The sequence below is a fragment of the Dasypus novemcinctus genome, unplaced genomic scaffold (assembly GCF_030445035.2).
Source record: "Dasypus novemcinctus isolate mDasNov1 unplaced genomic scaffold, mDasNov1.1.hap2 scaffold_176, whole genome shotgun sequence".
In the NCBI taxonomy this organism is placed as follows: domain Eukaryota; kingdom Metazoa; phylum Chordata; class Mammalia; order Cingulata; family Dasypodidae; genus Dasypus; species Dasypus novemcinctus.
This window is the reverse complement of record NW_026688163.1, coordinates 519,202-547,171: the sequence shown is the minus strand read 5'-3', so window position 1 is coordinate 547,171 and position 27,970 is coordinate 519,202. Positions and strand designations below refer to the sequence as shown.

Genomic DNA, 27,970 nt, shown 5'->3' with positions numbered 1-27,970 from the left:
CAGCAGGCTCTGTCGGCCCGGGGCACCCCACGGCCCTGCCTCCCTCCTGGGTGGCTTCCTCGGGGAGGCTGACTCTCAACGCTGGGGGAAGGGGTTCTCTGTCCCGGCGGTCCCTGGACCACCGTGGGGGGCCCCGAAGCCCCCGACTGGCTTGGGTGACGGCCCAGGGGACAGCCTGGTCGGCCGATTCAGAGTCGCGGGTGCAGCCCCCACGGTGCCTTCCTGGGCAGGGGCCGCCGGTCGTCAACACGGGGCGGGGGCAGCGGCAGAACATCGAGGTTTGAGGATGAGTTTATGGAAACTGGCGGCTCACCACTGTGGACCCCCGCCGGCCGTGCAAAGGGGAGAGGAAGGAGGGCGGCCGCAGGCCCCCAGGGGCTGGTGCGTGGGAGGGGCGAGGAGGGAGGGTGGCCGACAGCCCCCAGGGACCGGCCGCGCAGCAGGGGTGAGGAGGGAGGGGGGCTGCGGACCCCCAGGGACCGGCCACGCAGCAGGGGTGAGGAGGGAGGGTGGCCGAGGACCCCCAGCGGCTGGCCGCGTGGGAGGGGCGAGGAGGGAGGGTGCCTACAGGCCCCTAGGGGCCGGCTGTGTGGGAGGGACGAGGAGGGGGGCGGCCGAGGACCTCCAGGGGCCAGCTGCGCAGCAGGGGCGAGGGGGGGAGGTCTCAGGTGACGCAGGTTCGAGGCCGAGGCAGCCGCGTCCAGGTGCTTGGAACCAGCCCGGGGGCAGTGCCCCAGAGAAGACCTCAGTGTGCGCCCTGGTGGGGACTGGCCGCCGGCCGCCCCGTGTGGCCTCGGCTGAGGCTGGGGAGGGGACCCCAGGAAAGGCCCCTCGGGTCCTTGAAGCTGCGGGAGGCCCCGGGGTCCCCGGCAACGCTCCCCTGGAGCGGAGGAGCGCGGACCCCTGGGCCGGGGCTTTGCCCCAGGGCGTCAGGAATGCGCCGCACCAGGGCCCGCCACGCGGCGTGGGCGCCACGCAGGGGAGACGGCCTCCCCGGCCTCAGCGAGGGCACGAGCCCTGCCGCCGGCTCTTGGCGTCAGCACCTGCGTTTGAACAAGACCCCCGGGGGCCTTGGGCAGGGCACAGGGGGGCGCGGCGCCCCAGCTGCCCGCCCCTGCCTCATCTGGGCCGCAGGTGCCGCGCCGGCCCCACTCGGCGCTACGCCCGGGACGTGCTCGGTTGGAGAATGAGCCCTGCGCCCGTTCCCGCTGCTGTGTAACAAGGCGCCAGCTCCGCGGCTCGAGGGGCGCTCCCTCGCTAGTGACCGCTCCAGGGGCCAGGGGTCTGGAAAGGGCCTCCCTGGGCTGCCTCAGGGGGTCACCAGCTCCTCCCGAGGCTCGAGGGGAGACCGTCTCCTCCTCCAGCCTCCAGCGGCGCCCGCACTCCTCGCTCGAGGCCCCTGGACGTCGCAACCTGAATGGCAGCCTGCCCTCGGCACATCGCGCCTCCACCCCGTGTCCCCCTTCCCGAAACCTTTAGAGCCCTGTGTCCCCACCGGGCCACCCGGCACCCATGCCGCCCCCCAGGCCAGCGCGTGAGCGCCTCGACACCCCAGCCGTGGGAAGTCACACAGTCCCCGGTTCTGGGGCTGGGAGGGACCGTCTTTGAGGGCCATTTCCGCAGCCCCTGGCACCTGGAAGGTTCTGAGGCCGCCGACTGGGGAAGCCCCTGGGCTCCAACGCACCAGCAAGCGCCGAGGCAGGCGGGGCACGGGCAGGGGCCCTGGCTCACAATTAAGTGGGGGGTCCCCGCTGGTATCACCTAGCCCCCCGCCCTCCCTCTTGCTTCCTCTCACTCCTCTTCTCATTTTGAGCCCCCTTTGCTCAGCAGACGCGTCGTGTGAAAGCGAAAAAGGCCTCTAAGCCTTGCTGAGAGCCGCGGGCGCCTCAGAACCAGCATTCCTAGCTCCTTTTAAAAGTTTATTTTCATGCTTTGCCCTGAGCAGATCTCAGCCTACGTGGTGGTTTTTTAAAAAAGAGACAAATCAGAGCATTCTTAGTGCGTTAAGTCACACCAAAGCCCTCCTTTTCTTTTAAGGGTTTGATTTTCTGTAAAAGCGCAAGTGATCCAAGTAAAACTGCAAGAGTGCATTTAACCAGAAAAATACAATAAAAACACCCAGAACAAAAGAATGCATTTACCTAAAAAAAGGCGGTCCTGGAAAGCAGTTAAGACCTAGAGCCCGGGGCCTAAGGGGCCCCACGGGCATCGCCCAGACCAGTCTGGGTGCCCCTGGCAGCTTGGCCCGGGGCTCCGCCAGCACCTGCTGTGGGGAGACCCCACCCTCGGCTCGCTCCGGTCCAGCGTCCCCCGAGTGCCCTCTGCCCTCTGCCCAGGGCCTGGGCTTCCCTCCTTTCCTGTTTACAACGTGACGCACCAGGCACCCCCCATGCTCCCCCTTGGAGGCGCTGGCACTGCCAGGCATTTACGACAGTGGCGGACTTGGGCCCCCCATAAACGCACCCGGCACTGCCCGGGCAGCCACCACTCCCCGGCACGTGCCCCGCTCCCCGGCACGTGCCCTGCTCCGCTCGCGGGCGGCCTTCGCACCCCGGGGCATGCCTGCCGGCGCCCGGCCACACCTCTGGGTGCTCTCGGCTCCGCTCGGGGCTGCTGAGAAGTCACTGCCCTGCCCCTGGAGTGAGAGGACTGGCCGCAGGGCTGAGGGGCAGCCCCCCGCTGCGCGGTGCCCTCCACCTGCCGCTCCTGCGTGCCACCAGCCTCCGCCCTCCTGGCCGGCCTCAGCCGTGTCCAGTGCGCTCCACGCCCCTGCACAGGCCCCCGCTCGAGGCGCGGCCCCCTCCAGCACAGGGTCCCCAAGCACCCCACCCGCGGCCCACTCTCCTGCCTGGCACGTCCCCCCCTGCAGCAGGCGCACAGGGTCCCCAAGCACCCCACCCACGGCCCGCTCCCCTGCCTGGCACGTTCTGCCCCCGCCGCAGCGGGCGCCCCTGGCATGGGGCCCTAGCTTGTAGCCGCCAAGTCGGCGTGGGAGCGTGGGCTGCCCGGCCTTCTGCCCGGTGGCTCGGCCCTGCCCAGCAAGTGGACAAAGGGAGGTCCAGCTGGCCGAAGTCAGCCCCTCGGACGACGACTTGGAGAGAGTCCCAGAACGCGCCTGAGGCTTTTTGCCGGTTTTCCACGCACGCCCTGCCCGGGGGCTGAGCTGGGGTCCACCAGGGAGGGTGAGGACCCGGATCCGGCGAGGGGCGGTCACTGCGAGGCGTCCAGGGCACCCGCAGGGCCCGCGCGCCTGCTCACTAGCACCCGCCGTGCCCAGCCCTGCCACGCCCCTCGCTCACCGCCCCGGGCCCCTGCCCCTCCACCCACCTTCGAATTCGTGACCCTGCAGACCCTGCTGCCACCTCTGCTGTCCCCCAGGACCCCCGTAGACCCCAAACCCGGCCGGGTTCCCTGATGCCACCCAGCCCTGGTGACTCAGCGCCTGCAGGGCCCTCGAGGGCTGGGTCGAGGTCCCCGCAGCCACCACCTTCCAGAGCAACCTGCACCCTCGCCCTCCACCGGCGCCAGCCGGCCCCCGGCGCTGTCCAGGGCAGCCGCGCTCACCAGCAAGGACCGGCCACCTGCCCTGGCGGCCCCGGCCCAGCCCGAGCCCCACACCGAGCAGCAGCAGGTTCCTGAGCCCGGCGAAGCCCCTTCCCCTGGCTGACCCTCCCTGCCGCCCCCTCCCCAGCCCAGAGGCCTGGCAGGGGGTGCTCACCAGGGGCAGGCAGGACCCAGCGGGGTGGCCGAGGTGCAGAGACCCCCCGGCGGCCCCGGCAGGGAGGACGCTCCGAGCAGCAGGCGTGGGCTCTGGGGCCCGGGCGCACACCTGCCCGCCTCTACGCCTGTGCTGGGCAAGTGGACGGGGACCCAGGGCGGCCCACTGGCCACCCTCACGCGTCCCCCACTGGGGCCGCAGCCCCTGCCACACCACGCCAGGGACCCCTGAGGGAAGAGTGGCATCTCAGGACGTGCCTGAGGACAGCCGGCGGAGCGGCATTGTTGGACGGCGGCACGGCCCGCCCGTGAGCCACAGCCCGGCTGGCCCTGGCAGCACCGCCTGCCCCGGAACGTCCCTTCCGCCCCTCCTGATGTGCCGTGGGGGGCTCTGAGGTTCCCATGAGGGCGGCCGGGGCCTGCCCACCCACCCCAGCCGCGCTGGCCGCTGGACTTGCTTCTTCTCCTGGGGAGCTCCCCCACTGCCCCTCCTACCTCCTCTCACTGCCCCCAGGAGACCCCACCTTCCCCCAACCCCGGGAAGAACTCGCTTTATCTCACACCCCAAGACAAGCGTGTTTTTATTGTGTACGTTACGCCACCTAAACAGTGCACGTCACGGGGCAAACGTCATAGAAATAGTAAAAGGAGGAAAAGGAGGTTCCCCATTTCCCTCCGCGCCCTCGTGGCCCACGCAGACGCCCCAGCTCAGGAGAGGCCTCCCGCTCGCAGGACCTGGAGCGCAGCTGTGTCCCCACCGCCGGGACCCAGAGGCTCCCCGGGCAGGTGGAGGGTGAGCAGGCGGGAGGAGGAGGGAGAGGGTGGAGGAAACAGGGTGTGGAAGGGCGGGGCAGGGGGCCCGAGGACAGGGGTCAGAGGACAGAACGGGGGTGAGAGACAGGGGCAAGGTCAGCGCCCATGGGGGCGGGGCGCGGCCGTGCCTGCGCTGGCTCAGCGCTCACGGAGGACTTTAGCCGGGGCCCAAACGCCAGGAACCACGAACGATGGGGCGGCGGCCGCGGCAGGTGCGCAGCTGGCCTGGGCTCTGTGAAGGGCCCCAGCAGGCACCCAGGCACCCGCAGCAAAGTAGACCTGAGGACCCCGTGACACGCCCTAGCGGGGCCGGGGGACCCCAGTGCACCCCCACTCCCCGCCCACACCGGCTGCAGGCGCAGGCCCGCGGCTGGAGGAGGGACCCTGCCGGGGGCCCAGCGGGGGATTAGGGGGGCTGCGCCCTGAGGCCAGACCTGGCTGCCGCGCTGCACCTCGGGGTGCGGGGGGAGCGGCTCGAGCCTCCAGGGAGCGTCCGGGACAACGGGGGGCAGGCGCGGCACGCGAGCACTTCGGGGCGCCGTCAGTCCAGGATGCTCCTGAAGTCTCTGCGCAGCGTCGGGGTGGCCGCGGCCTCCAGCAGGGCCATCGTGGCCTCCGGGAGCTTCCGGCACAACCGCAGCTTGGCTGCAAGGGCGCGGCGGGGACGGGGCCCGTGGGCAGGGCGCCTGGCCGAGCGGGCGGCGGGGCTGCGCCAGGCACCGCGGGGACCCAGGGCAGGGGCGGGGGGACGGAGAGCAGCCGGGGGGTCCGAGGGCACAGAAGGGCGGGAGCCTGCGCGTGGGGTCTCGCGGGGGGCGAGGGCCAAGGCGCGGCACGCGAGGACGGCAGGCCGTGGGCTGGAGGGGAGGCGGGCGACGCTCAGCTCCCGAGGCCGGCTGTGCGGCCCCCCGGGTCGGAGGCGCCCCCCAGCAGGGCGCGCGGGCTCTGAACACCCGCGCCCGGTCCCCGGGGAGCTGGCTGCGCCCTGGGCCCTGCCCCCGCCCTCCACATCGGGTCGCGCCAGGAGCAGGGGCCCCCGCACCTGCGTGCAGACCCCCAGGCTTGGCGTCACCTGGGCGGGGGGCTGCTGCCCGGCCAGCAGGGCACGGCAGGGTGGGAGCCCCCGCGCTCACCTGTCCTGAGCGCCCCCAGGAGACAGCTGTAGGTGACGCGGTGGCGGGACAGCTTGAGCAGGAAGGCGTGGCAGCAGAGCCAGCGCGCGGCCTCCCACGGGAACGGGCCCGAGGCGCCCTTGGCACCCAGCGACGTCCCTGGGGGCCGACGAGGGGCTCAGGACCCCGCCCGGCCCTGTGCCCCTCCCTGCTGGGACCCCTGCCTCCCGCGCCGCCTGGTGATCTGAGCCCGGGCAGGGCGGCCTCGAGCGAGCGGGCGACTCCATTCCTGGAGCCTGCGCCCACAGCAGTGCCAGTTCCCAGGGGTCCTGTCGTGCTCCAGTCACGGGCAGCCACCAGTTTCCAGTGAGGAGCCAGGTCAGGAGGGCTTTCCCAGTAGATGCTGAGCTGCTCCCAGATGGGGTGCTGGGCCTGAATCACTGGGCCTCCTCTCACTTCCAGATGGGGCGCTGGGCCTGAGTCCCCGGGCCTCGTCTCACTTCCAGACAGAGCACTAGGCCTGAATCCCCAGGCCTCATCTCACTTCCAGATGGGGCGCTGGGCCTGAAACCCTGGTACTCACTCCCAGATAGGGTACTGGGCCTGAATCCCTGGGCCTCATCTCACTCCCAGACGGGGCACTGGGCCTGAATCCCCAGGCCTCATCTCACTTCCAGATGGGGCGCTGGGCCTGAAACCCTGGTACTCACTCCCAGATAGGGTACTGGGCCTTGCTCCCAGACAGGTAACTAGGCTAGAATCCATGAGCCTTGCCTCACTCCAGGGGTACTGGGCCTGAATCCCTGGGCCTCACTCCCAGACAGGGTCCTGGGCCTGAGTCCCTAGGCCTCATTTGACTCTGAGATAGGGCGCTGGGCCTGAATCCCTGGGCCTCATCTTACTCCCAGACAGGGTGCTGGGCCAGAATCCCTGGGCCTTGCTCCCAGGAAGGGTGCTGGGCCTGAATCCTCAGGCCTCTTCTCCCAGGTACCCGCCTTTCCTGCACCCCCTGCCTCTCTTCACACCTGGAGGGCTAACAGGACTCATGCCAACATGGGCTTTCAGAGCATGCAGCAGTCTCATTCTAGAAACAGGCAGGCAAGCGGGACGAGCATGCGCCTTCTGTAGGCACCCATCCGCACGTTCCACCAGGGACCCCGTAACCCACATGTGGCCCCAGCAGACCCCGATGTACCTGCTCTTACCTGCGTTCTTGGCCTTAAGGATGGAATAGCAGCGCGAGGCCGTGTCAAAGATGATTCGGAGGAAAAACGAGGGGTTCTTCTGGACGCCCTGGTTAAACGGGAGCTGGAGCACACACGCGTGGAACCTGAGGGCCGCACGCGTGTTAGCCGAGCCAGCCTGGGAGTTAGGCTGCATCGGGGCATGTCTGTGAGCATGTGCGTGCGTGTGAATCTGAGTGCACGTGTGTGCATTTGCACATGTGTTCACGCGTACCTGCCTGTGTGCAGTGATGTGTGTGACCACATGACAAGCCCTGCGCCTGGCGCTACCTGCCCGGCCTCCTTGGCCACCTGAGCCCTTCCTGGAAGAGCAGGTGGTGCCTCAGGTGAGCTCCTGTGAGTAGATGCTTTTCAGGAGAAGCTGAGCTCAGAAGCGTTTCCTTTTTAAACAGCTTTCCCAAGGTCACAGGGTCAGGGCCGCGCTGCCAGCCCTGGAAAGGGACAGTCTGCAGGAAGGACCCTCTCCCGCCGGAGGAACGCTGTGCAGGGGTTGGCCTGGCGCTCGGCGTGGAGGTGAGAGTCCCCGGCCGCAGGCTGTCCACCCCCCGACGGCTGCAGGCCCGAGGACCGTGGAGCCCCCGCCCTGCACTGGCCGAGCCGGGATGTCCCTGAGCCGGGCCCGAGCAGTGAAGGGATGACGCCGGCTCAGCCCCGGCCTCCAGTGGGATGCGGGGGACGCCACGCAGATGAGCTCGGGGGCCCCTGCCTGGTGCCGTCTGCCCTGGCCATGTGACCCCACTACTCCTGCCTCAGAGACACGGGGGCTCTCCAGGCCCCGCTCAACTCTCCCTCGCTTGAAGGAGCCACCACACACACCACTTGGGGAACTTGTGCCACCCGGGCCCCCATCACTGCCGGCCACCGCACACCTGGGCTACCTGAGGGCCCTCGCCTGGGGCCTGGGCTGGGGAGGCCTCTCAGGTCAGATCTCCACAGCGACCGTCAAAGGGCAGGACCCCAGGGCAGGAGGCCACACAGCACGGGCCCAGGGGAGGGGAGGACGCGGCGGGGGGCACCAGCCAGGGTCCTGGGGGCAGGCGTGGGGGGCCGGCCCCTGCCCCAGCCCTGGGCGCAGCCCCGAAGAGGCCCGCACAGGGCAGCTGACCCCTGGGCTGGGAGCTGCTGGGCTGTGACGCGCTTCCTGCTGTGAGTGTGTCGGGCACACTCAAGCTCACATCCTAGGTGCTCCCAGAAAAGTGGGGGGCGGCTTCACGCAAGAACGGGGCACATGGAGAACACGGCATAAGACAAGGCGGGAAACCACGGCGAGCCGAGCAGCTTCCGGAAGTGAAACCATGACGGGCCAAACAACTTCCGGAGTGGGAAACCACGATGGGGGGCTGAGAAGCTTCTGGAAGGAAAACCCTGACAAAGACAGAACCGCTTCCGGAAGTGGGAAACCACGGCGGGCCGAGCAGCTTCCGGAAGTGAAACCACGATGGGCCAAACAACTTCCGGAGTGGGAAACCATGATGGGGGGTTGAGAAGCTTCTGGAAGGAAAACCCTGGCGAGGACAGAACTGCTTCCGGAAGTGGGAAACCACGACGGGCCGAGCAGTTTCCAGAAGTGAAACCACGACGGGCCGAGGGACTGTGAGGAACCTGCACCCCTGGAGCCCAGACACGGAGGGCGCTCGGCACAGCCCTGGCCACGGAACGCGGGACCGAGAGGAGAGCTTTCGCTGGCACGTGTTTCCGTGGAAACGCCCTCAGGACCCCTATCCCGACTGCCTACCGGGCCGCCTGGGCCTCACACTAAACGCAGAGAGAAGCCACGTCCCCTGGACCAGGACGGCTGCGCTGCCGTCCAGCCCGACCTAGCAGAAACGCGCCGGACGCCGCTGCGGCCGAGGGGCCTGAGGTTGGCTGAGGGCGGTGGGAAGGCAGCCGCTCTGCATCGCGAGGCCGAGCTGGGGGGGACGGACGAGAGCCGTGGGCTCTGCCTCCTGGGACCACTTTCCCCACCTCGCCTTGGGGAGCATGAACAAGGGGCCGACTCCAGGCCGCAGCCCACCCTGGACCCAGGCAGGGCGCCTCGAGGCACCCAGGCACAGAGAAGGTTCCGGATCTCCCTCTGGGCCTGGCACGAGCCCATGCGCTGGGCGTGAGGGACGGCCAGGGCTGCGTTGGGGGGGCGGCCCTGCTTCCTTCCGGGGTGCGCAAACCTCCCACTCTCCTGGACCCCAAGCCTGCCCCAGGAGGGTCCCCTCTGCCCCGTGCCCTGAGCTGCCCTAACATTTGGGGGTCCCGGGTTGGCATAAGGAACACGGGGTACCCCAGGGGTACCCATTGCCCAGCCGTGGAAGGCAGGCCCTATAACAGAGCCACACGCCGCCGTGCCAGGAGGTGGCATCGGCCGCTGGAAACAGACGCTGCCTTCCCGTGCACCCGAGACGGTTCCTGGGAAGCCCTGCGCTGCGGCGGCACACACACCGGTGGGCAACAGTGCCAACGGGCCGTGGGCGCCACGCGGTGGAACCCTGCACCTACCTGTAGGCCTGCAGCAGGAGAATCTTGTAGACGTTGATGCAAACCGCCTGCAGCCCGTTCACCTGCACAGAGAGCGGCTTTTGCACTCAGAGCTCGGGGTTTGCTTTGAAAGAGGTGCCTTCTGGGGAGAAGCCATCGCTTCCGCGTGAGGCCCGCCACCTCCAGACAGGCAGCCGGCTGGCCGCCAGCTCGCCGCCGCGGCCTCGGGAAACAACAGGAAGGCAGGCGTGTCTGGGCGAGCAGCCATGCCCGGGCCGAGGGCCAGTGTCCAGCCCGGCTGTGTGGCTGCCTCAGGGGCAGCAGCTTCAGAGCCAGACGCCACCTGGTGGCACCAGGTGAGCCGGAGCCTCCAGGTGAGGGCGGCACCAGGTGAGAGGGCAGCACCAGGTGAGAGGGCTCCTCGCTCGGGGCTGCCTGCGGGGGCCTTGGAGAGCCGGGCAGGGCACAGCGAGGGGCCTGGGGGGGCTCAGAACACACGCGCACGTGTATGTACACTCACTCGTATACACACTCAAGAACAGGCACGCCCAGATGTGTGCTCGCACATGTGCATGCACACCTGCGCACTGCGCACACAACACACATGCACATCCAGTTACACGCACTCAAGCATGGCCACACAAATGCACACCCGCCTACACACACGCATGCGAATTTGTCCACATACCCACCATGCAAAGGACACAGGCACACACATCTGCACACATACACAAACAGTATGTAACATGCACTCAGATGTGCACATGTGCACACACTCATGCACACGTACAAATATGCACACACATGCACTCACACAAACATGCAGTGTGCATAAACAGACACACGTTCACAGGCACGTACTCACATTCATGCAGCTACACTTGTGCACCAACACACGAGCATGCAGAGGCACACATATGCACACACACACTCCTGCGTAAACATGCCACGTGCACAAACACACATGCCTGTGAGCACTCGTACTTGTGTGCACTAATTTGGTACACTAGCTTGCACACTAACGGGTACACACAGCAGCACACCTGCTTGCACACCTTTGCACGTGCACTCACACACACGCAGTAATGGGATCCAAGAGCCACGTGCCTCACAGTTTAGACTGGAGCCCCAGGACATTGGCGCGCTCACCTGCAAATCTAGAAACAGGCCGTGGCACTTGAGCCGCAGGACGGCAAAGAGCTTGCGGCGCATGCTCCTCCCAGGCTGGCGGCCGTGCTGGAGGGCGAGGCTGGCGCGGATGGAGGTCCGGGCATAGCTGCAGGAACGGGGCGCCCTGAGAGTGTGGCCCCCGTGCAGCCGCGTTCGCTGGTGTAAATCACGACCCTGGACACCTAAACGGCCGGGCCGAGCCGCTGCCAAGGTGCCCGGCCCTCTTCTTGGGAGCCTTGGGCGCAGGGTACCCTCCTGCAGATGCCGGCGTGCTGCCCCATCAGCCCAGGGGTCCCCTCTCAAGGGCAGGCAGGAGCCTAGACGGGCGGGACACGGCCCGACGTGGAGCAGCGTGCGGCTCAGACCACAGCCCAGCCACGCCCATGCCCGGGAAGACGGGGGTCGTCGTTGGAGAAGGCTGCTCCCCGCCTGGGGTGAGGACTTCGTGACTCCCCCCGCCCAGCCCCCTCCTCGCCCTGCCCGCTGCCCCTGACTCCGGCCATAAGGCGGCAGGAGCCTTTCACAGGTGCAGATCAAGGCTTGACCATCACTTCCTCCCATCTCACCCCAACTGGCCACCTCAAATTCTGACAGCTCAGGGGTGCGTGGGGGGCAGGGGTGGGGGCATAAAGGCCACTCGGCCATGTGGAGAAGAGCAGGTGAGTGGAGAAAAGCCTTGCCCAAGGCCATCACGGCCCACGTGCTGTGATCACAGCTAAGACGGAAGGCCAGGGCGGGGCTTGCCAAGGAGGGCTGGTGGGCTCGGCGGGGTGGGCTGGTGGGCGGGTGAAGCCACAGGCTCGGCCGGGTGGGCTGGTGGGCTCGGCGGGGTGGGCTGGTGGGCTCGGCGGGATGGGCTGGTGGGCTCAGGGGGGTAGGCTGGTGGGCTCAGGGGGTGGGCTCAAGGGGGTGGGCTGGGCTGGTGGGCTTGGCGGGGTGGGCTGGTGGGCTGGGCTGGGGGGTGGGTGAGGCCACGGGTTGGGTGGGGTGGGCTGGTGGGCAGGCAAGCCCATGGGCGACCAGCTCTGGCCCCTTTGGCAGGTGGCGCCTTCCCACGTGCCTGCTTCCCCCTCCCCTGCCCGTCCCCTCCACCCAAGGTGGCAAAGCACAGACGAATAAGGCGCTGAGGGGCGTGTCGGGCCCCTTGGCTGCGCACGTGGGCCCTGCTGCAGGAGGTGGGCAGCCCTGCCTGGAAACAGCCCCCAAGCTGGCGGCTCCAAGAGCAGCGGCCCCTTCCAGGAGAGCGGCGTGGAGCAGGAAGGCCGAGCGCTGCCGGGGAAACCGAGGCGATGGGGCGGGGAGCCCCCTGCATCAGCGCCTCAGGCCGCAGACAGGGGCGCGGGACAGATGTTGGCGCAGGTGCCAGGAGCCACAGCGGGCGGCGGGGCGCCCCCTGCACCCACACGGCGGCCGCCGTCCCACCGTGCCAAGCCTGCCGAGCGCCCGCGCAGAGAAGGCCCCGGCTCCCCCGCCCCGCCGCGGGCTGGCCTGGGCCCCGACACACCACGTGCTCCGCGGCGTCCTGGCTCTGCCCGCGGCTCCTCCCAGGGGGAAGGTGCCCGCCCGAGGAGAGCGCGGCCCGGGAGGCCCGCCGCGCCGGCCAGGGCGCGCACCTGGAGTAGTCGCAGTACACCTCCAGCGTCCGCGTGTCCAGCAGCAGGCCGCACCACGGGAAGAGGCAGTGCGCGGGCAGCTGCCGGAAGGAGGCGCAGCCGCGGGCGTCGTCCACCGGGAAGTTCACCGCCGTCTTCCGCAGGTTGATCTCGCACCCATACTCGGGGACGCCGCGCGCCAGGGTCCTAAACGAGGGTACAGGTAGCCCGCGGGGCAGGGGCTGCCCCAAGGGGGGGGGGCCGCCCCCGAGAGGAGGGGGCTGTCCCCAAGAGGAGCGAAGGGTTCACCAAGAGGAGGGGCCGCCCCCAAGAGGAGGGGGCCACCCCTGAGAGGAGGGGGCTGTTCCCAAGAGGAGGGGGCTGTCCCAGAGAGGAGGGGCTGTCCCCAAGAGGAGGGGGCTGTCCCAGAGAGGAGGGGCTGTCCCCAAGAGGAGGGGGCTGTACTAGAGAGGAGGGGCTGCCCCAAGGGGGGGGGGGTCGCCAAAAGGAGGGGCTGCCCCCGAGAGGAGGGGGCTGTCCCCAAGAGGAGCGAAGGGTTCACCAAGAGGAGGGGCTGCCCCCAAGAGGAGGGAGGGGGTCGCAAAGAAGAGAGGCCACCCCCGAGAGGAGGGGCCTGTCCCCAAGAAGTGGGGAGGGGGGCCGCCCCCAAGAGGAGGAGAGGGGGTCACCAAGAAGAGGGGCTGCCCCCAAGAGGAGGGACCACCCAGGAGAGCTGAGCACTAGCCGAAGCCCACCCACAAGCAGGGAGGCTGGCGAGCGGGGCGGGCGGAGGAGCACAGAGACGAGCCCGGCCTGGGAAGGCCACCGGGCAGCTGCCCTGCGACTCCACCTTGTGACGCTGGCGGGCCCGCGCACCCCCCACGTGCCCCCCCGCCACGCGGCAGGGAGCGGGGCTGGACCCGGGTGTCGCGGAGTCCCGGCACGCGCAGGGCAGGGGCAGGTGCGCGGCTCACCTGAGGAAGGCTCTGGCTTGGGCCAGGTGCGGCGTGACCAGCAGGAAGTCGTCCACCAGCCGCAGGAGCACCCTGGAGCCAGGGACACGCGGGAAAGCCCTGCTCGCACGGCCGCCCGCGCACCTGCCTGGGGCGGCGCGGACGCCAAGGCGCAGCTCTGTGCCCTGGAGGCGAGCGGGCAGGCCCCCGTTCAGCCCCCAGGGCCCGGCAAACAGGCCGTGCGCCGAGGCGGCGGGGCCGGAAAGGCCCGCGCAGGTGGGACGCGGGGGACTCGGGGGGCAGCGCGTGGGCGCGGCTGGGCGAGCCCCAGGCCCTCTCCTGGCAGAACATCCAGGCGGCCGCGCGACTCGGCCGGGCCCGGGGGCCGTGGGCACAGGCCACCTGTCCTGTGTGTAGGTTTGCTCCAGCCTGGTCTCTACCTGCAGGCCCAGGTGTGCTCGGCCGCACCTGCACCTGGACTAGGACCAGGTTAACTTTCGAACCTGCAAAGGAGCCGCCTGGGGGGGGCACGGGTGGCCCAGGGGAGGCAGCCCCGCCTGCGGCACTGCTGTCTGCGTGAACGCCTGCTTTTCCGTTAGATTTTACTATTTTCCTAACGGGAAACTGACCACGGTCAGCTAAAGCCCCTGACATCCTGGCCCACCGGCCCCGCCCCCCAGGGCGCCGCCGCCCCAGGGTGACGGTTCACAGCCCACGGGCGGGTGGGCGAGGGCCGGCCGGCGCCCTGGGCCACGCAGAGGCGCCCACGAGCACACGGTGCTTGCCTCGTGTCCCCACAGCGCTGCATGGAGTCGGGCTGGCGGCCCCCTGCCCCTGCGCCCCGTGCCCGCCCCCGGGCCCTCCCAGCAAGGCGCAGCCTCGCCTGTGGCTCTGTGTGACGAGCCCCTGTGCGGCCGGGAGGGGACAACGGGAGGCCCAGGAATGCCGCCGGAGGGGCCAGCGTCACCACTGCGCAGGCGAGCATCATACCCGTCGCGCTGGATGCCCGGGAAGAGCGCGTTCTCCATGTGCCCGTAGCAGAGGCTGCAGAGCAGCGTGGACAGCAGCGAGCCCTGCGGGATGCCCTGGGTCTGCACGTAGAACCTGCGGGGGACGGCGGCATTAGGCGGGCGCAGGCGGCCCTGTTTACCTCTCACCCGCGCACTAGAGCATGTCACCGCTACCTGCAGACGTCCACACTGCTCGCCAACCACACACCCTCTTCCCCCACGGCCCCTGCTGCCGACCCCTAGTGCCCCCGTGCTCAGGTCCTCAAGGCCAGGCTCTTCCCTGGGGTGACCCGCCGAGAGCATGATGGCGAGGCGCTCCTTTAGCTCAGGAACAGCCTGTCAGGCGCTGGGGCTGTACAGAGGGCCAGGGGAGGGGCTGGAGGCCACGAGAGGGAGCTGGGGGCCACGAGAGGGGGCTGGAGAAAGGGGAGGGAGCTGGAGGGCATGGGAAAAGGCTGGGGACCACAAGAGGGAGCCAGGGGCCATGAAAGCTGGAGGCCACGAGAGGGAGCTGGAGGCCACGGGAACTGGAGGCCACGAGAGGGAGCCGGGGGTCATGAGAGCTGGAGGCCACGAGAGGGAGCTGGAGGCAGGGGAGGGGGCTGGAGGAAGGGGAGGGAGCTGGAGGGCATGGGAAAGGGCTGGGGACCACGAGAGGGAGCCAGGGGCCACGAGAGCTGGAGGCCACGAGAGGGAGCTGGAGGCCATGAGACCCCATGGGCAGATGCAAGGAGGGCAGAGGCGGGACGTGGGCCCTGGAGCTCAAGGACTGTGGGGAGCCGGCCCTGGGGGCCACCCCTTGGGGAGAAAGCACCACCCTGCCGGCAGCCAGATTTTGGACGTCTGCTATCAAAACCACAAGCCAGTAAATTCCTGTGGTTTAGGCTCAGACCAGGCTATGGTATTCACGGGCATCAGGCAAACCACAGCAGCGCCCGCTCGTGCCCTCCACTCAGCGCCAGGAGGGCTGCGGTGGGGGAAGCTCAGGGGGGTCCTTGTCCCGCTGCCAGTGACGCCCCAGCTTTACATCTCAAGGAAGCGGACTCGTGGACACGAGGGGCATGGCCCAGGCGTGTGGCCGTGGAGTAACCTGTCCTGGCAAGTCCCCCGGTGACATAGCCTCCGTGGCTGCCCACTTTCCTTGGAGTGACAGGGGACGGAAACCCCCGGACACCTCCAGGCTCACGGGGGGGGGCTTGGATCTGGGGGACGGGGTGTGGCCGCTGACCAGCACATAAAGAGACAAGCTCCTCACGTCCCCAATGTCCTCCTTTGCAGAGATGCAGCGCATGGGGCCTTCCGGAGCCATCGCCAGCTGCCAGCTCGACAGCCTGCGCGTCACCAGTGCTGTTAAGTCCTCATTGTCAGGTTTACCTGCACGCACTGAGTGTCGGGCGCCCGCTCACACAGGGCGGAGGCCTTCCGACTTCAGGATGGACTATCCCACGCAGAGCGATGGGCACGTGGGCTCCCGGAGCACGCCAGCCGGACGCTCCCGGGGCCCTGTGCTCAGAACTAAGCCAGGGAAGGCAGTGAACCCGGCGCAGAGCACCCACCCCCTAGCCCGCCGCTGTCTCCACGCCTGCGTGGGCGTGCGTCCACGTGTGCTCCCTACGAGTGCTCCCTGGACGGGTGGGTGTGCATCTGTATGGTGCTCCCCGCGTGTGCTCCTTGCACGGGTGGGTGTGCGTCTGTGTGATGCTCCCCACGTGTGCTCCCTGCACGTGTGGCGTGCTCCCTGCACGTGTGCCGTGCTCCCCGAGTAGACATCCCCAGCCACATGGAACAGCGCCACACCCGCTACACCCGCCACTTCAGCAACCGCTTCAGGCAGCCGGAGCACCACAGGGCCAGGTGCGGTGCCCTCTACCTCCCGCGCCATGCCTGCCCTCCAGTGGCCTTCAGGACCGAGGCCCATCGTCACCCCAGAACCACCCGCTCTCCTCGGACACGACGGGAGGATGCGGCCAGGCGCTCACCTGTCCCCGAGCCTCAGGATGCTGTTGTACACCAGGTGCAGGAAGAAATCGAAGAGGCCCCCGCTCGTCTCGTTCAAAGAGCAGCTCTGGGGAGGCGGGCGGCAGGAGTGGGCGCAGGAGGGGGCCGGGGCTGCCCCCACCTCCGGGCGGCTCCGAGGGCCGCCTCGCACCCCTTCGGGTCGGTTCTTATACTGAGAAGATGAGCTGGGCTAGACTTGGGTCCCGCCTGCCGGCCAGGCCAACACTGCCCCCAGGCCCCGGGGCCCCCAAGCTGCTGTGACCTGGGCCCCTGGCCGGGCGTGCCCAGGACTTCTCCAACACCAGGGACACCAAAGGAGCTCAGACCGAGCCTCACCGCTCCTTGGTGGATAAGACCCCCTGGGACCCAGGGCCACTGGTGAACAAACCAGCCAGGTGTGCGACAAGCCACCTGCAGCATGAGCCCACCCACCTGCGGAGGCTCTCAGGCTCGGGAAAGCAGCGTCCTCGCTAGAGGGACACAGACCATGTGCCTGAAGCTTCGCTCAAGACGAGCCCAGGACAAACCCCCTGTCCTCCCTCGGGGAACGGGACACATCTCCTTTTGGACTTGGCGTCACAGGGAGGGGAAACTTCCTTCAGCAAAGCATCTCAGGCCACTGCGGTGGAGGACTGACCGGGGTAAAGACGACGGCCCCTGGCGAAAAGCCGGAGAGGCTCTCCGCCCACAGGGGCGAGCTGAGTGGGTGCAGGGGATGCCGCCAGTGAAGGAAGTGCCTGCCACCCCTGCCTGCTCCTCCTCGTCCCGGCCCGGCCACAGTGAGAGGAAGCAGGAGCGGCGAGCAGCCACCACGGCCGGGCGCCCTGAGTCTGGGTCCCGACCGCCCGTGAGCCGGCGCCCTCCTGCACCTGCTCAATCACGACGGCGTTCCTCAGCGAGCTCGTCTGCTGCAGGTGCTGCACGAACTGCTTCATGTACGGCAGGAGGTCCTGGAAGGTGGACACCTGGAAGAGAGTGTGGGTGGACGTGGACACAAGTCCTGGAGGTGGATGCCAGGAAGAGAGCGAGCGTGGGTGGACTCAAGGTCCCGGAAGGTAGACGCCTGGAAGAGAGCGAGCATGGTGGACACAAGTCCTGGAGGTGGACGCCAGGAAGAGAGTGAGCAGGGATGGACTCAAGGTCCCGGAAGGTGGATGCCAGGAAGAGAGCAAGCGTGCATGGACGTGGACACAAGTCCTGGAGGTGGACGCCAGGAAGAGAGTGAGCATGGGTGGACTCAAGGTCCCGGAAGGTGGACGCCAGGAAGAGAGCAAGCTTGGGTGGATGTGGACACAAGTCCTGGAGGTGGACGCCAGGAAGAGAGTGAGCATGGGTGGACTCAAGGTCCCGGAAGGTGGACGACAGGAAGAGAGCGAGCGTGGGTGGACACAAGGTCCTGGAAGGTGGAACCTGGAAGAGAGCGAGTGTGGGTGGACGTGGACACAAGTCCTGGAGGTGGACGCCAGGAAGAGAGCAAGCGTGGGTGGACTCAAGGTCCAGGAAGGTGGATGCCAGGAAGAGAGCGAGCGTGGGTGGACTCAAGGTCCTGGAAGGTGGATGCCTGGAAGAGAGCGAGCGTGGGTGGACTCAAGGTCCCGGAAGGTGGACGCCAGGAAGAGAGCAAGCGTGGGTGGACATGGACACAAGTCCTGGAGGTGGACGCAGGAAGAGAGTGAGCATGGGTGGACTCAAGGTCCTGGAAAGCGGACGCCTGGAAGAGAGCAAGCGTGGGTGGACTCAAGGTCCCGGAAGGTGGACGCCTGGAAGAGAGCGAGTGTGGGTGGACTCAAGGTCCTGGAAGGTGGTGCCTGGAAGAGAGTGAGCGTGAGTGGACACAAGGTCCTGGAAGGTGGATGCCTGGAAGAGAGTGAGCGTGGGTGGACTCGAGGTCCTGGAAGGTGGACGCCAGGAAGAGAGCGAGTGTGGTGGACACCAAGTCCTGGAGGTGGACGCCAGGAAGAGAGTGAGCGTGGGTGGACTCAAGGTCCCAGAAGGTGGATGCCAGGAAGAGAGCGAGCATGGGTGGACGTGGACACAAGTCCTGGAGGTGGACACCTGGAAGAGAGCAAGTGTGGGTGGACTCGTCCTAGAAGGTGGATGCCTGGAAGACAGCGAGCGTGGGTGGACATGGACACAAGGTCCTGAAAGGTGGAACCTGGACGAGAGCGAGCGTGGGTGGACTCAAGGTCCCGGAAGGTGGATGCCTGGAAGAGAGCGAGCGTGGGTGGACTGAAGGTCCTAGAAGGTGGACGCCAGGAAGAGAGCGAGCGTGGGTGGACTCGAGGTCCTGGAAGGTGGACGCCTGGAAGAGAGCGAGCATGAGTGGACATGGACACAAGGTCCTGGAAGGTGGAACCTGGAAGAGAGCGAGTGTGGGTGGACTCAAGGTCCTGGAAGGTGGACGCCTGGAAGAGAGCGAGTGTGGGTGTACTCAAGGTCCTGGAAGGTGGATGCCTGGAATAGAGCGAGTGTGGGTGGACGTGGACACAAGGTCCTGGAAGGTGGAACCTGGAAGAGAGCGAGTGTGGGTGGACTCAAGGTCCCGGAAGGTGGACGCCTGGAAGAGAGCGAGTGTGGGTGGACGTGGACACAAGGTCCTGGAAGGCGGACACCTGGAAGAGAACGAGTGTGGGTGTACTCAAGGTCCTGGAAGGTGGATGCCTGGAATAGAGCGAGTGTGGGTGGACGTGGACACAAGGTCCCGGAAGGTGGACGCCTGGAAGAGAGCGAGCATGGGTGGACTCAAGGTCTGGAAGGTGGACGCCTGGAAGAGAGCAAGCGTGGGTGGACATGGACGCATTCCGTCCCTCCCCAAACCAGGGGTAGAGCAGGTGGAAATCGGCTCCTGCAGGAGGCAGGCCAGGCAGACTCCACAGGCCCGAGGGGCAGCCCCACTGGGGCAGGGCAGGTGCAAGGCGCTCGGGACAAGACATGACCCGCAGAAACATAGGACATCGTTCCTGGCATGGGCCGCCTGTACACCATTGGCACCGGATGAATGCAGGAGCTGCAGCTGAGGACACCAAGAGGCACACACGTGGGCAGACATCAGGGCAGGGCACAGCCGGGTGCCCTGCATGCACCCCGATTTCTCCCAGGCACTTTCAGATCACACGCAGGTAAGTGGAGCCTGAGAAGAAAGCAGCTGGAGCTCAGGCTCCGATGCAGCTGGGGTGTGGGGCTGGGTCCCGGGAGGATGGCACTGGGGAGACAGCGGCCCCGGGCTCTGCGTGCCAGCAAGGGCTTCAGGAGACCCCCGGTACAGCCGCAGGCCACGGCCACGCATGGGCTCACCAGGCACCTGGGGCTGAGTTCCAGCCCCTCGAAGGGGGCACTGGGCAGCACACCTGGCCCCCAGGTGAGACCAGGGGGCTACACCCCCAGGGAGGGGCCCACCCCAGGGTAAGGTCAGCTCTGAACTGGACCAGCCCTGCACAGACTAAACCCGAGCCTCTCAGAGCCAGCGTCCACCACCCACCACCCAAATGCCAGCATGGGACACAGCCGCACGCTCTCAGTGGGACGTCCCATCACGTACAAGTGCTCTGTGTAGACTGGTTGACTTGCAAATTCCAGCACATAACACAAAAATAACAAGACAAGCTCAAAAAATGACAAGGCCCAAATGACCAAAACCACCAGCAGAAACGAAAGACAAACCACAGGTGGGCTTGGAATCGAGGTATCAGGATTCAAAAATAAACATAAAATGATAACTAGCTAAACGACAGATTGATAGATTGATAGATTATAGATCAATAGACAGACAGATAGATAGATAGAAGGGAGGGAGGGGGGAGGGAGGGAAGAAGGAAGGGCAAATGTGGCAAAATGTTAAAATCTGTGGCTCTGTGTATTTGGGGTGGGATATACTGGAGTTCTCCATGTGGGTTTTGAATTATTTTTGCAAGTGTCCTGTAAGTTTGAAAGTATTTTAAAATAAATAGCTTGAGAAACAATAAACATGAAGAGGACTTCCAGGAAGACGGTGGACTAGAAAGACATGGGCCTCCCTTCTCTCCCAGAAAAACAGCAGGAGGACAGGCAGGGACAGACTGGGAAGGTAAAAGTCTAGGAGCCCAGGGGAAGGCTGGGCGCCGCCCAGACAGGCAGAACTGCAGCGGCAAACTGTGGAAAAGCTGCGGCCACCCCTGCCGCGCCCCTGCCCCACAGACGTGTGAATTCTCAGGCTCGGGCGACCAGAGACCCGGCCTCGCCACTGACCAGGAAGGGCGTGGAGTCATTTCCCAAATAAAAACAAGGGAAGGGGCCGCCAGCCAAGGCTGCCAGCGGCCCCTGGGGAAGCCTGAGCACAAGGCTCCTGGCCCCAGGCAGCTCCTCCATCACGGGGAGCCTGTCCACGCAGCCAGCACACTCCGGCCAGGCACTGACCGAGAGGGCTGCCAGAGAGCACCACTGCCGGCTGGCCGAGGAAGTGCACGTGAGAAAATTAAACCTAAGAGGCTTTCCCAGCCTTTCCAGCCTCCCCCCAAGGCCCGGGAGGCGGGTCTGCACCATTACTGCGTCCAGGGCCCAGATGTGAGCAACATGCAGAGGCAATCCCAAAGGCCCAGGACAGGCTGAACCAAGAATCAGAGCGTGGCAGCAACACAGCCTCCTGCCACTAAACCCTTAGGAAAGAGAGAAATTGAACAGCAGAGTAAATTGTTGGCCTAGACATCAACAAAAATGACAAGCCAACTAAGGAAAGGGGAGAAGTGGCCCAGACACAGGGCTCGAGGTAACTAATCCAGGACATGCACACGAATTTCCAAAATCAAATTAATAAGTTGAAAGACAATATGGCTAAAGAGAAAAAAGGACATCAAGAAGACACTGAGTGAGCACAGAGAAGAATCTGAAAACCTGAATAGAAAAGTAACAGAGCTCATGGGAATGAAAGACAAGATAGGTGAGATAAAAAACACATTACAGTCCCCCAGGTGCAATGGCAAGAACCAGGAAGGAAGGAGGGCCCAACAGTGGGCTCCTGATACTAATGGCTATGCTTTTGAGCCTATACACCTGCAATAAGAATAAGGCCTACAGCAGCACTGTGCCTGGGAGTTTCCTCCTGACAGCCTTCATGTTACTCAAATGTGGCCATTCTCACAGCCAAACTCAGCATGTAGATGCAGTGCATTCCCCCCAGCGTGGGACATGACACCCGGGGATGAGCCTCCCTGGCACCGAGGGATCACTACGACATACCAGCTGAAGATGCAACTAGAAAATGACCTTGAATTAAAGGTTCAACATGGATCAGCAGAATATCCCTGTCTACATATAATAACATGACTTCAAAATGCTGTTTGACCTAATGTAAGGGGGAAATGGAAAGGAGAAATGAGAATATAAGGCTATGAGTCTCTAAAAAAGAGTCTGGAGGTTGTCAGAAGGAATCCCCTTAAGCACAACTGAGCAGAGTCTGAGAGACAGATAAAGTAGATACAACCCCAGGTATTGGTGCTTTTGAGGAATAAAGAGACCCACGGGTTCTATGGTCATGGCAGATGGGGTTCACTGCCATGGCAGATGGCCCTTCTTTGGAGCTGGTGTTTCTGCGTGATGGAATTGGACTCAGAGGGGATCTCTTTTCACAAGACTTGCATGCTACTTTATTGGAATTGTAGTTGGTGCTGGGGTTTTAGATATATTTAGAGGATTTGAATCTCTGGACTGATAATATGACACCCAGGCCCAGAGCCTCAACAGACTTCAGCTCCTACACTTTGATTTATTGGACTTACCCCACTCAGCTAACATGGAGTTGAAGAATGTCAACCACCACACCATGGAGCCTAGAGTGCCTACAACTGAAAGCAGTAGGAGTGCATCCAGTATCCATGTGGAATCTAAGCCCCCACTTGACATAGATGTGCAATGGACACAACCAATCCAATGTCCACAGAGAAAATGTGGAATGGGTGTGGGAAGGGTAGCCATGGTGGCTGCTGGGTTTGGGGAATGGGAGGAAGAGATGAGATGTGGAGGCGTTTTCGGGACGAGGAGATGTCCTGGGTGGTGCTTCACAGACAATTACGGGACATTGTAGATCCCCCCAGGGCCCACTGGATGGAACGTGGGAGAGTGTGGGCTATGATGTGGACCATTGACTATGGGGTGCAGTGATGCTCAGAGATGTACTTACCAGGTGCAATGGATGTGTCACGATGATGGGAGAGAGTGTTGCTATGGGGGGAGTGGGGGGTGGGGGTGGTGGGGTTGAATGGGATCTCATATTTTTTTAATGTAATTTTAAAAAATAAATAATTAAAAAAAACACATTACAGGCATACAACAGCAGACTCAAAATGACAGAAGGAAGAATAAGTAATGCAAAAGACAGATGAACTGAAATTGAAGAGGGAGAAGAACAGAGAGAGGAAAGAATGGAAAAAATGAAGCAGGGGCTCAGAGAGTTGAATAATAACACAAAACACAGTAACATACATGTCTTGGGAATCACAGAGGGAGAAGAGAAAGGAAAAGGGGCAGAAAGAGTATGTGAGGAAATAATGGCTGAAAATTTCTCAACTCTCATGAAAGAAATGACCTTACAATGTCCATAAGGCACAGCGTATCCCAATCAGAATAACTCTGAATAGACCTACTCCAAGACAAACACTATTCAGAATGTCAAACATCAAAGATAAAATTCTCAGAGCAGCAAGGGAGAAGCAAACCATTACAAACAAGGGATGCCCAGTAAGATGTAGTATAGATTTCTCATCAGAAACCGTGGCGATGAGGAGACAGTGGTATGATACAATTAGGATACTGAATGAAAAACTCTGCCAGATGAAAATTCTATATCCAGCAAAATTGTCCTTCAAATATGAAGGTGAGTTTAAAATATTCACAAACAGAAACTAAGAAAGTTCATAAAAAAGAATCCACCTTTGCAGGAAATTCTCCGCCACCTTTGCAGGAAACTCTCCTATACTCTCCGGAGAGTATAGGAGAAACAATAGCAAAAAGGATAACCAAAAGAATAAAAAGACAAACAAAAATAAGTATGACGTATGAAAACCAAAGAATAAAATGGTGGAAGCAAATAGTGCATTTACAGTAATAACATTGAAGGTAAACAGATTAAACTCCCCAATCAAAAGATACAGGCTGGGAAGTGGGTGTAGCTCAGTGGTTTGAGCATTTGCTTCCCATGTTCAAGGTCCCGGATTCAATTCCCAGTACCACAAAAAAAATAAAAATAAAAATAAAAAGATACAGTCTGACAAAATGGATAAAAAACCACTAGTCATCCATATGCTGCCTACAAGAGACTCACCTTAGACCCAGGGATACAAACTGGACTGAAAGTGAAAGGCTGGTAAAAGATACTCCACGCAAACAGAAACCAGAGTACAGCAGGGGTAGCTATGCTAACATTGGACAACATAGACTTTTAATGCTAAAGTTGTAAGAAATACGAAGGCCATTATATATTAATAAAAGGGACATTTCACCAGGAAGAAATAACAGCACTGAATATCTATGCACCTGGGGAGCAGATGTGGCTCAAATGGTTGAGTGCTTGCTTCCTGCCCAGGAGGTCCTGGGTTCGGTTCCCAGTGCCTCCTAGGAAAAAAAAAAAAAAAGAAAAGAAAACCAATGCAGGGAAATCAATGTGGCTTAGTGGTTGAGTGCCAGCTGAGCGCCAGATTCCCACATATAAGGCCCTGGGTTCAATCCCCAGCCCCAGGTACCTAAAAAAAAAAAAAAAAAATTCTATGCACCTAACCAGGCTGCCCCAAATTGCACAAGGCAAACTCTGGCAAAACTGAAGAAAGAGACATATCTAAAATAATAGTTGGCGACTTCGACACCCCACCCACATCATTAGATGGAAACACTAGACAGAAGACCAACAAGGAAACAGAGAACTTGAACAATATGGTAAACGAGTTAGACCTAACAAACATGTACAGAAAGTTGCACCCCAACTCGGCAGTTTATACATTCTTCTCAAGTACTCACGGGTCTTTTTCCAGGTTAGACTAGATGTTAGGTCACAAAGCAGGTCTCAATAAAAATTAAAAAAAAAAATTATACAAAGCACCTTCTCAGATCATGATGGAAAGAAACTGGAAATCAGTAACAGCTGGGAAAGAGGTAAATTCGCAAATATGAGGCTGAACAACACGCTCCAAAATAATTAGTGAGTCAAAGAAGAAACTGTAAGTGAAATCAGTAAATACATGAGACAAATGAAATGTAACACAACTTATCAAAACTTACAGGATACAGCAAAGGCAGTGCTGAGAGGGAAATTTAATATAGGCCCTAAATACCTATATTAAAAAAAGAGTAAGAGCTAAAATCAAAGATAAAATTGAACTGGAGGAACTAGAAAAAGAACAAGAAACCATTCCCAAAGCAAGGAGAAGGAAAGAAATATTAAAGATTAGAGCAGAAATAAATGAAATTGAGAACAAAAAACAATAGAGAAAATCAACAAACCCAAAAGCTGGTTCTTTAAAAAGATAAAAAAAATTGACAAACCCCTAGCTAGACTAACAAAGAAAAAAGAGAAGATGCAAATAAATACAATCAGAAATGAAAGGGGGGAAGTTATGAATGACCCCACAGAAATAAAAAGGATAAGAGGATATTATGAGGGAAGTGAACTTGGCCCAATGGATAGGGCATCCGCTTACCACATGGGAGGTCCATGGTTCAAACCCTGGGCCTCCTTGACCCACGTGGAGCTGGCCCATGCACAGTGTTGATGCGCGCAAGGAGTGCCGTGCCACGCAGGGGTGTCCCCTGTGTAGGGGAGCCCCATGCACAAGGAGTGCACCCCATAAGGAGAGCTGCCCAGCATGAAAGAAAGTGCAGCCTGCCCAGGAATGGCGCTGCACACACAGAGCTGACACAACGAGATGACACAACAAAAAGAAACACAGATTCCTGTGCTGCTGATAAGGATAGAAGCAGTCACAGAAGAGCACACAGCGAATGGACACAGAGAGCAGACAACTGGGGGGGGGGGGGAAGGGGAGAAAAATACATAAAAAATAAATCTTAAAAAAAAAAAGAGGATATTATGAGAAACCGTATATCAACAAACAAGACAACCTAGATGAAATAGACAAATTCCTAGAAATGCACAAACAGCCTACACTGATGCTACACGAAATATAAGAACTTAACAAACCAATCACCTTTAAAGAGATTGAATCAGTCGCCTGAAATCTCCCAGCAAAGAAAAGTCCAGGACCAGATGGCTTCACAGGTGAAGTCTACCAAGCATTGTGCAAAGAATTAACACCAATCCTGTTCAAACACTTCCAAAAATATGGAAGAGGAGGGGAAATAACCCAACACATTCTATGAAACTAACATCACCCTAATAAACCAGATAAAGATACTACAAGAAAAGTGAAATTACAGACCAATCTCTCCAATGAACATAGATGCAAAAACTCTCAACACAATACTTGCAAATAGGATCCAACAGCATATCAAAAGACTTAGACCCCACTACTGAGTGGGATTTATTCCTGGTATGCAAAAGTGGTTCAATATAAGAAAATCAATTAATGTAATACAGGACGTTAACAAATTGAAGGGAAAAAAAACACGTGATCTGGGGAGCTGCTGTGGCTCAGGGATTAAGCATTTGTTTCCCACGTGAGGCCCCGGGTTCAACCCCTGGTTTTGGTACTTCAAAACAACAGCAACAAAAAATTGGACTACACAATCTTGATTGGCACAAAAAAGATATTCCACAAAATTCAGCATCCTTTCTTGATAAAAGCCCTTCAAAAGATAGGAACAGAAGGAAAATTATTCAATATGATCAAGGATGTATATGAAAAACCCACAGCCAACACTGTGCTCCATGCGGAAAGGCGGAACGCTTTCCCTGTAAGATCAGGAACAAGGCAAGGACGCCCACTGTCACCACTGTTACTCAGCATTGTGCTAAAAGTTCTAGCTGGAGCAACTGGACAAGGGAAAAAAAAGCATCCAAATAGGAAAAGAGGAAGTAAAACTCTCACTATTTGCAGTTGACAAGATCCTATATTTAGAAAATTCTGAAATGTCTACAACAAAGGTACTTGAGCTAATGAAAGTTCAGCAAAGTGGCAGAATATAAGATGAACACACAAAAATCAGAAATGTTTCTGTACATGAGTACTGAACAATCTGAAGAGAAACTCAGGGAAAAAATTCCATTTACGATAGCAACAAAAAGACTGAAATACCTAGGAATCAATTTATCCAAAGAAGGTTGTTGTTATGGGGGGAGGAGTGGGGTGATGGGGGTGTGGGGTTAATGGGGACCTCGTGTTTTTTTAATGTAACATTAAAAAAATAAAGACAAAAAAAATTTAACCAAAGAAGTACAAGACCTATATTCAGAAAACTACATAGCAATGCTAAAAGAAATCAATGAAGACCTAAACAAATGGAAAAACATTCCATGTTCATGGATTGGAAGACAAAATATAGTGAAGATGTCAAGCCTATCTAAACTGATTTAGATTCAATGCAATAGCAATCAAAATCCAACAGCCTACTTTACAGAACTAGAAAAGGCAACTACCACATTCATTTGGAAGGGAAAGTACACCTGAATAGCCAAAAGCATCCTAAAAAAGAAAAACTCAAGAGTGACACGGGAGGAATTTCACTGCCTGACCTTGAACCATATTCCAAAGTCACAGTGGTCAAAACAGCATGGTACCAGCATAAAAATAGACACATCAATCAGCAGAACAGAATTGAGAGTCCAGAAATAAACCTTCACCTCTACAGTCAACTGGTTTTTGACAAACCTACCAAGTCCGTGTTAATAGGACAAAACCGTCTGGAAGTGGCTGTGGCTCAAGTCATAAGGCCTCCTCCTACCATTTGTGAAGGCCGAGGTTCAATCCCTGGGGCCTTCTGGCAAAAAAGAAGAGAAAAACGTGCCTGCGCAGCGAGCCCGTGCCCATGCAGCGAGCTGAGTGCCCGCGCGAGTGCCCGTGTGGTGAGCCAAGTACCCACGCGAGTGCCAGCACAGCGGGCCAGTGCCCGGGCGCTGAGCCAGTGCCCACGCAAGGAGGCACGCAGCAAGATGAGGACACAACGAAAGAAAGACGAAGGGGAGAGTCAAGGTGAAGCGCAGCAGAGACCAGGAACTGAGGTGGCGCAAGGGACAGGGAACCTCCCTCGACGTCAGAGGTCCCCAGGATGGAATCCCAGTGAATCCTAGAGGAGAAAGACAGGAAGAGAAGACAGAAAGAGAAACAGATACAGAAGATCACACAGCAAATGGACACAGAAGCAAAAACAGCAGGGCGGGGGCAGGGGAGGGGGAAAAAATCTTTAAAAAATAAAAGGATAAAACTGTCTATTCAACAAACAGTGCTGGGTGAACTGGATATCGATAATCAAAAGAAGGAAAGAAGACCCTTTCTGACTCCCTATACAAGAATCAACTGAAAATGGATCAAAGACCCAGATATAAAGGCGAGGAACATAAAACTATGAGAAGAAAATGTAGGAAAGCATCTTCAAGACCTTGTGGTAGGTTATTTCTGTGGCCTTATACCCAAAGTGCAGGCGACAAAAGAAAAAACAGATAAATGGGACCTCCTCAAAATTAAACACTTTTGCACCTCACAGGACTTGGTCAAAAGGGCCAATTTACACAAATTCTTCCTATGAATAAAAAAGAGGGACCAGTCCCAACTCATTTTTAAAAGCAACAGAACCTTGAGACCAAAAACTGACAATGCCATTGCAAGAAGGAAAATCAGACCCATCTCTCTAAACCTAGATGCCAAAATACTAAGAAACCCCAGCTAATAGAATCCATCATCTGAAAAAGGAAAATGCACACCTCATCTATAGCAACAAAAGGTCAGTTTAATACTGAACAATAATGTTCTTGATGTA

The 27,970-nt window shown here is 60.5% G+C and overlaps 1 protein-coding gene across 1 annotated transcript in view; it reads right to left on the bottom strand.

The window, feature by feature from the left end:
* Positions 1 to 4,286: 4,286 nt before the first annotated feature.
* Positions 4,287 to 27,970, bottom strand: part of TERT (telomerase reverse transcriptase) — a 39,322-nt gene continuing 15,638 nt past the window's right edge. Inside the window, exons 7-16 of the mRNA XM_058292645.1 lie at positions 16,948 to 17,043; positions 16,060 to 16,145; positions 14,061 to 14,174; positions 13,092 to 13,163; positions 12,139 to 12,324; positions 10,505 to 10,631; positions 9,377 to 9,438; positions 6,848 to 6,972; positions 5,664 to 5,801; positions 4,287 to 5,175 (exon numbers count right to left, since the gene is read on the bottom strand). Coding sequence (XP_058148628.1) covers positions 5,072 to 5,175; positions 5,664 to 5,801; positions 6,848 to 6,972; positions 9,377 to 9,438; positions 10,505 to 10,631; positions 12,139 to 12,324; positions 13,092 to 13,163; positions 14,061 to 14,174; positions 16,060 to 16,145; positions 16,948 to 17,043 — 1,110 coding nt within the window. The 3' untranslated portion in view covers positions 4,287 to 5,071. The remainder of the gene's footprint in view (positions 5,176 to 5,663; positions 5,802 to 6,847; positions 6,973 to 9,376; positions 9,439 to 10,504; positions 10,632 to 12,138; positions 12,325 to 13,091; positions 13,164 to 14,060; positions 14,175 to 16,059; positions 16,146 to 16,947; positions 17,044 to 27,970) is intronic.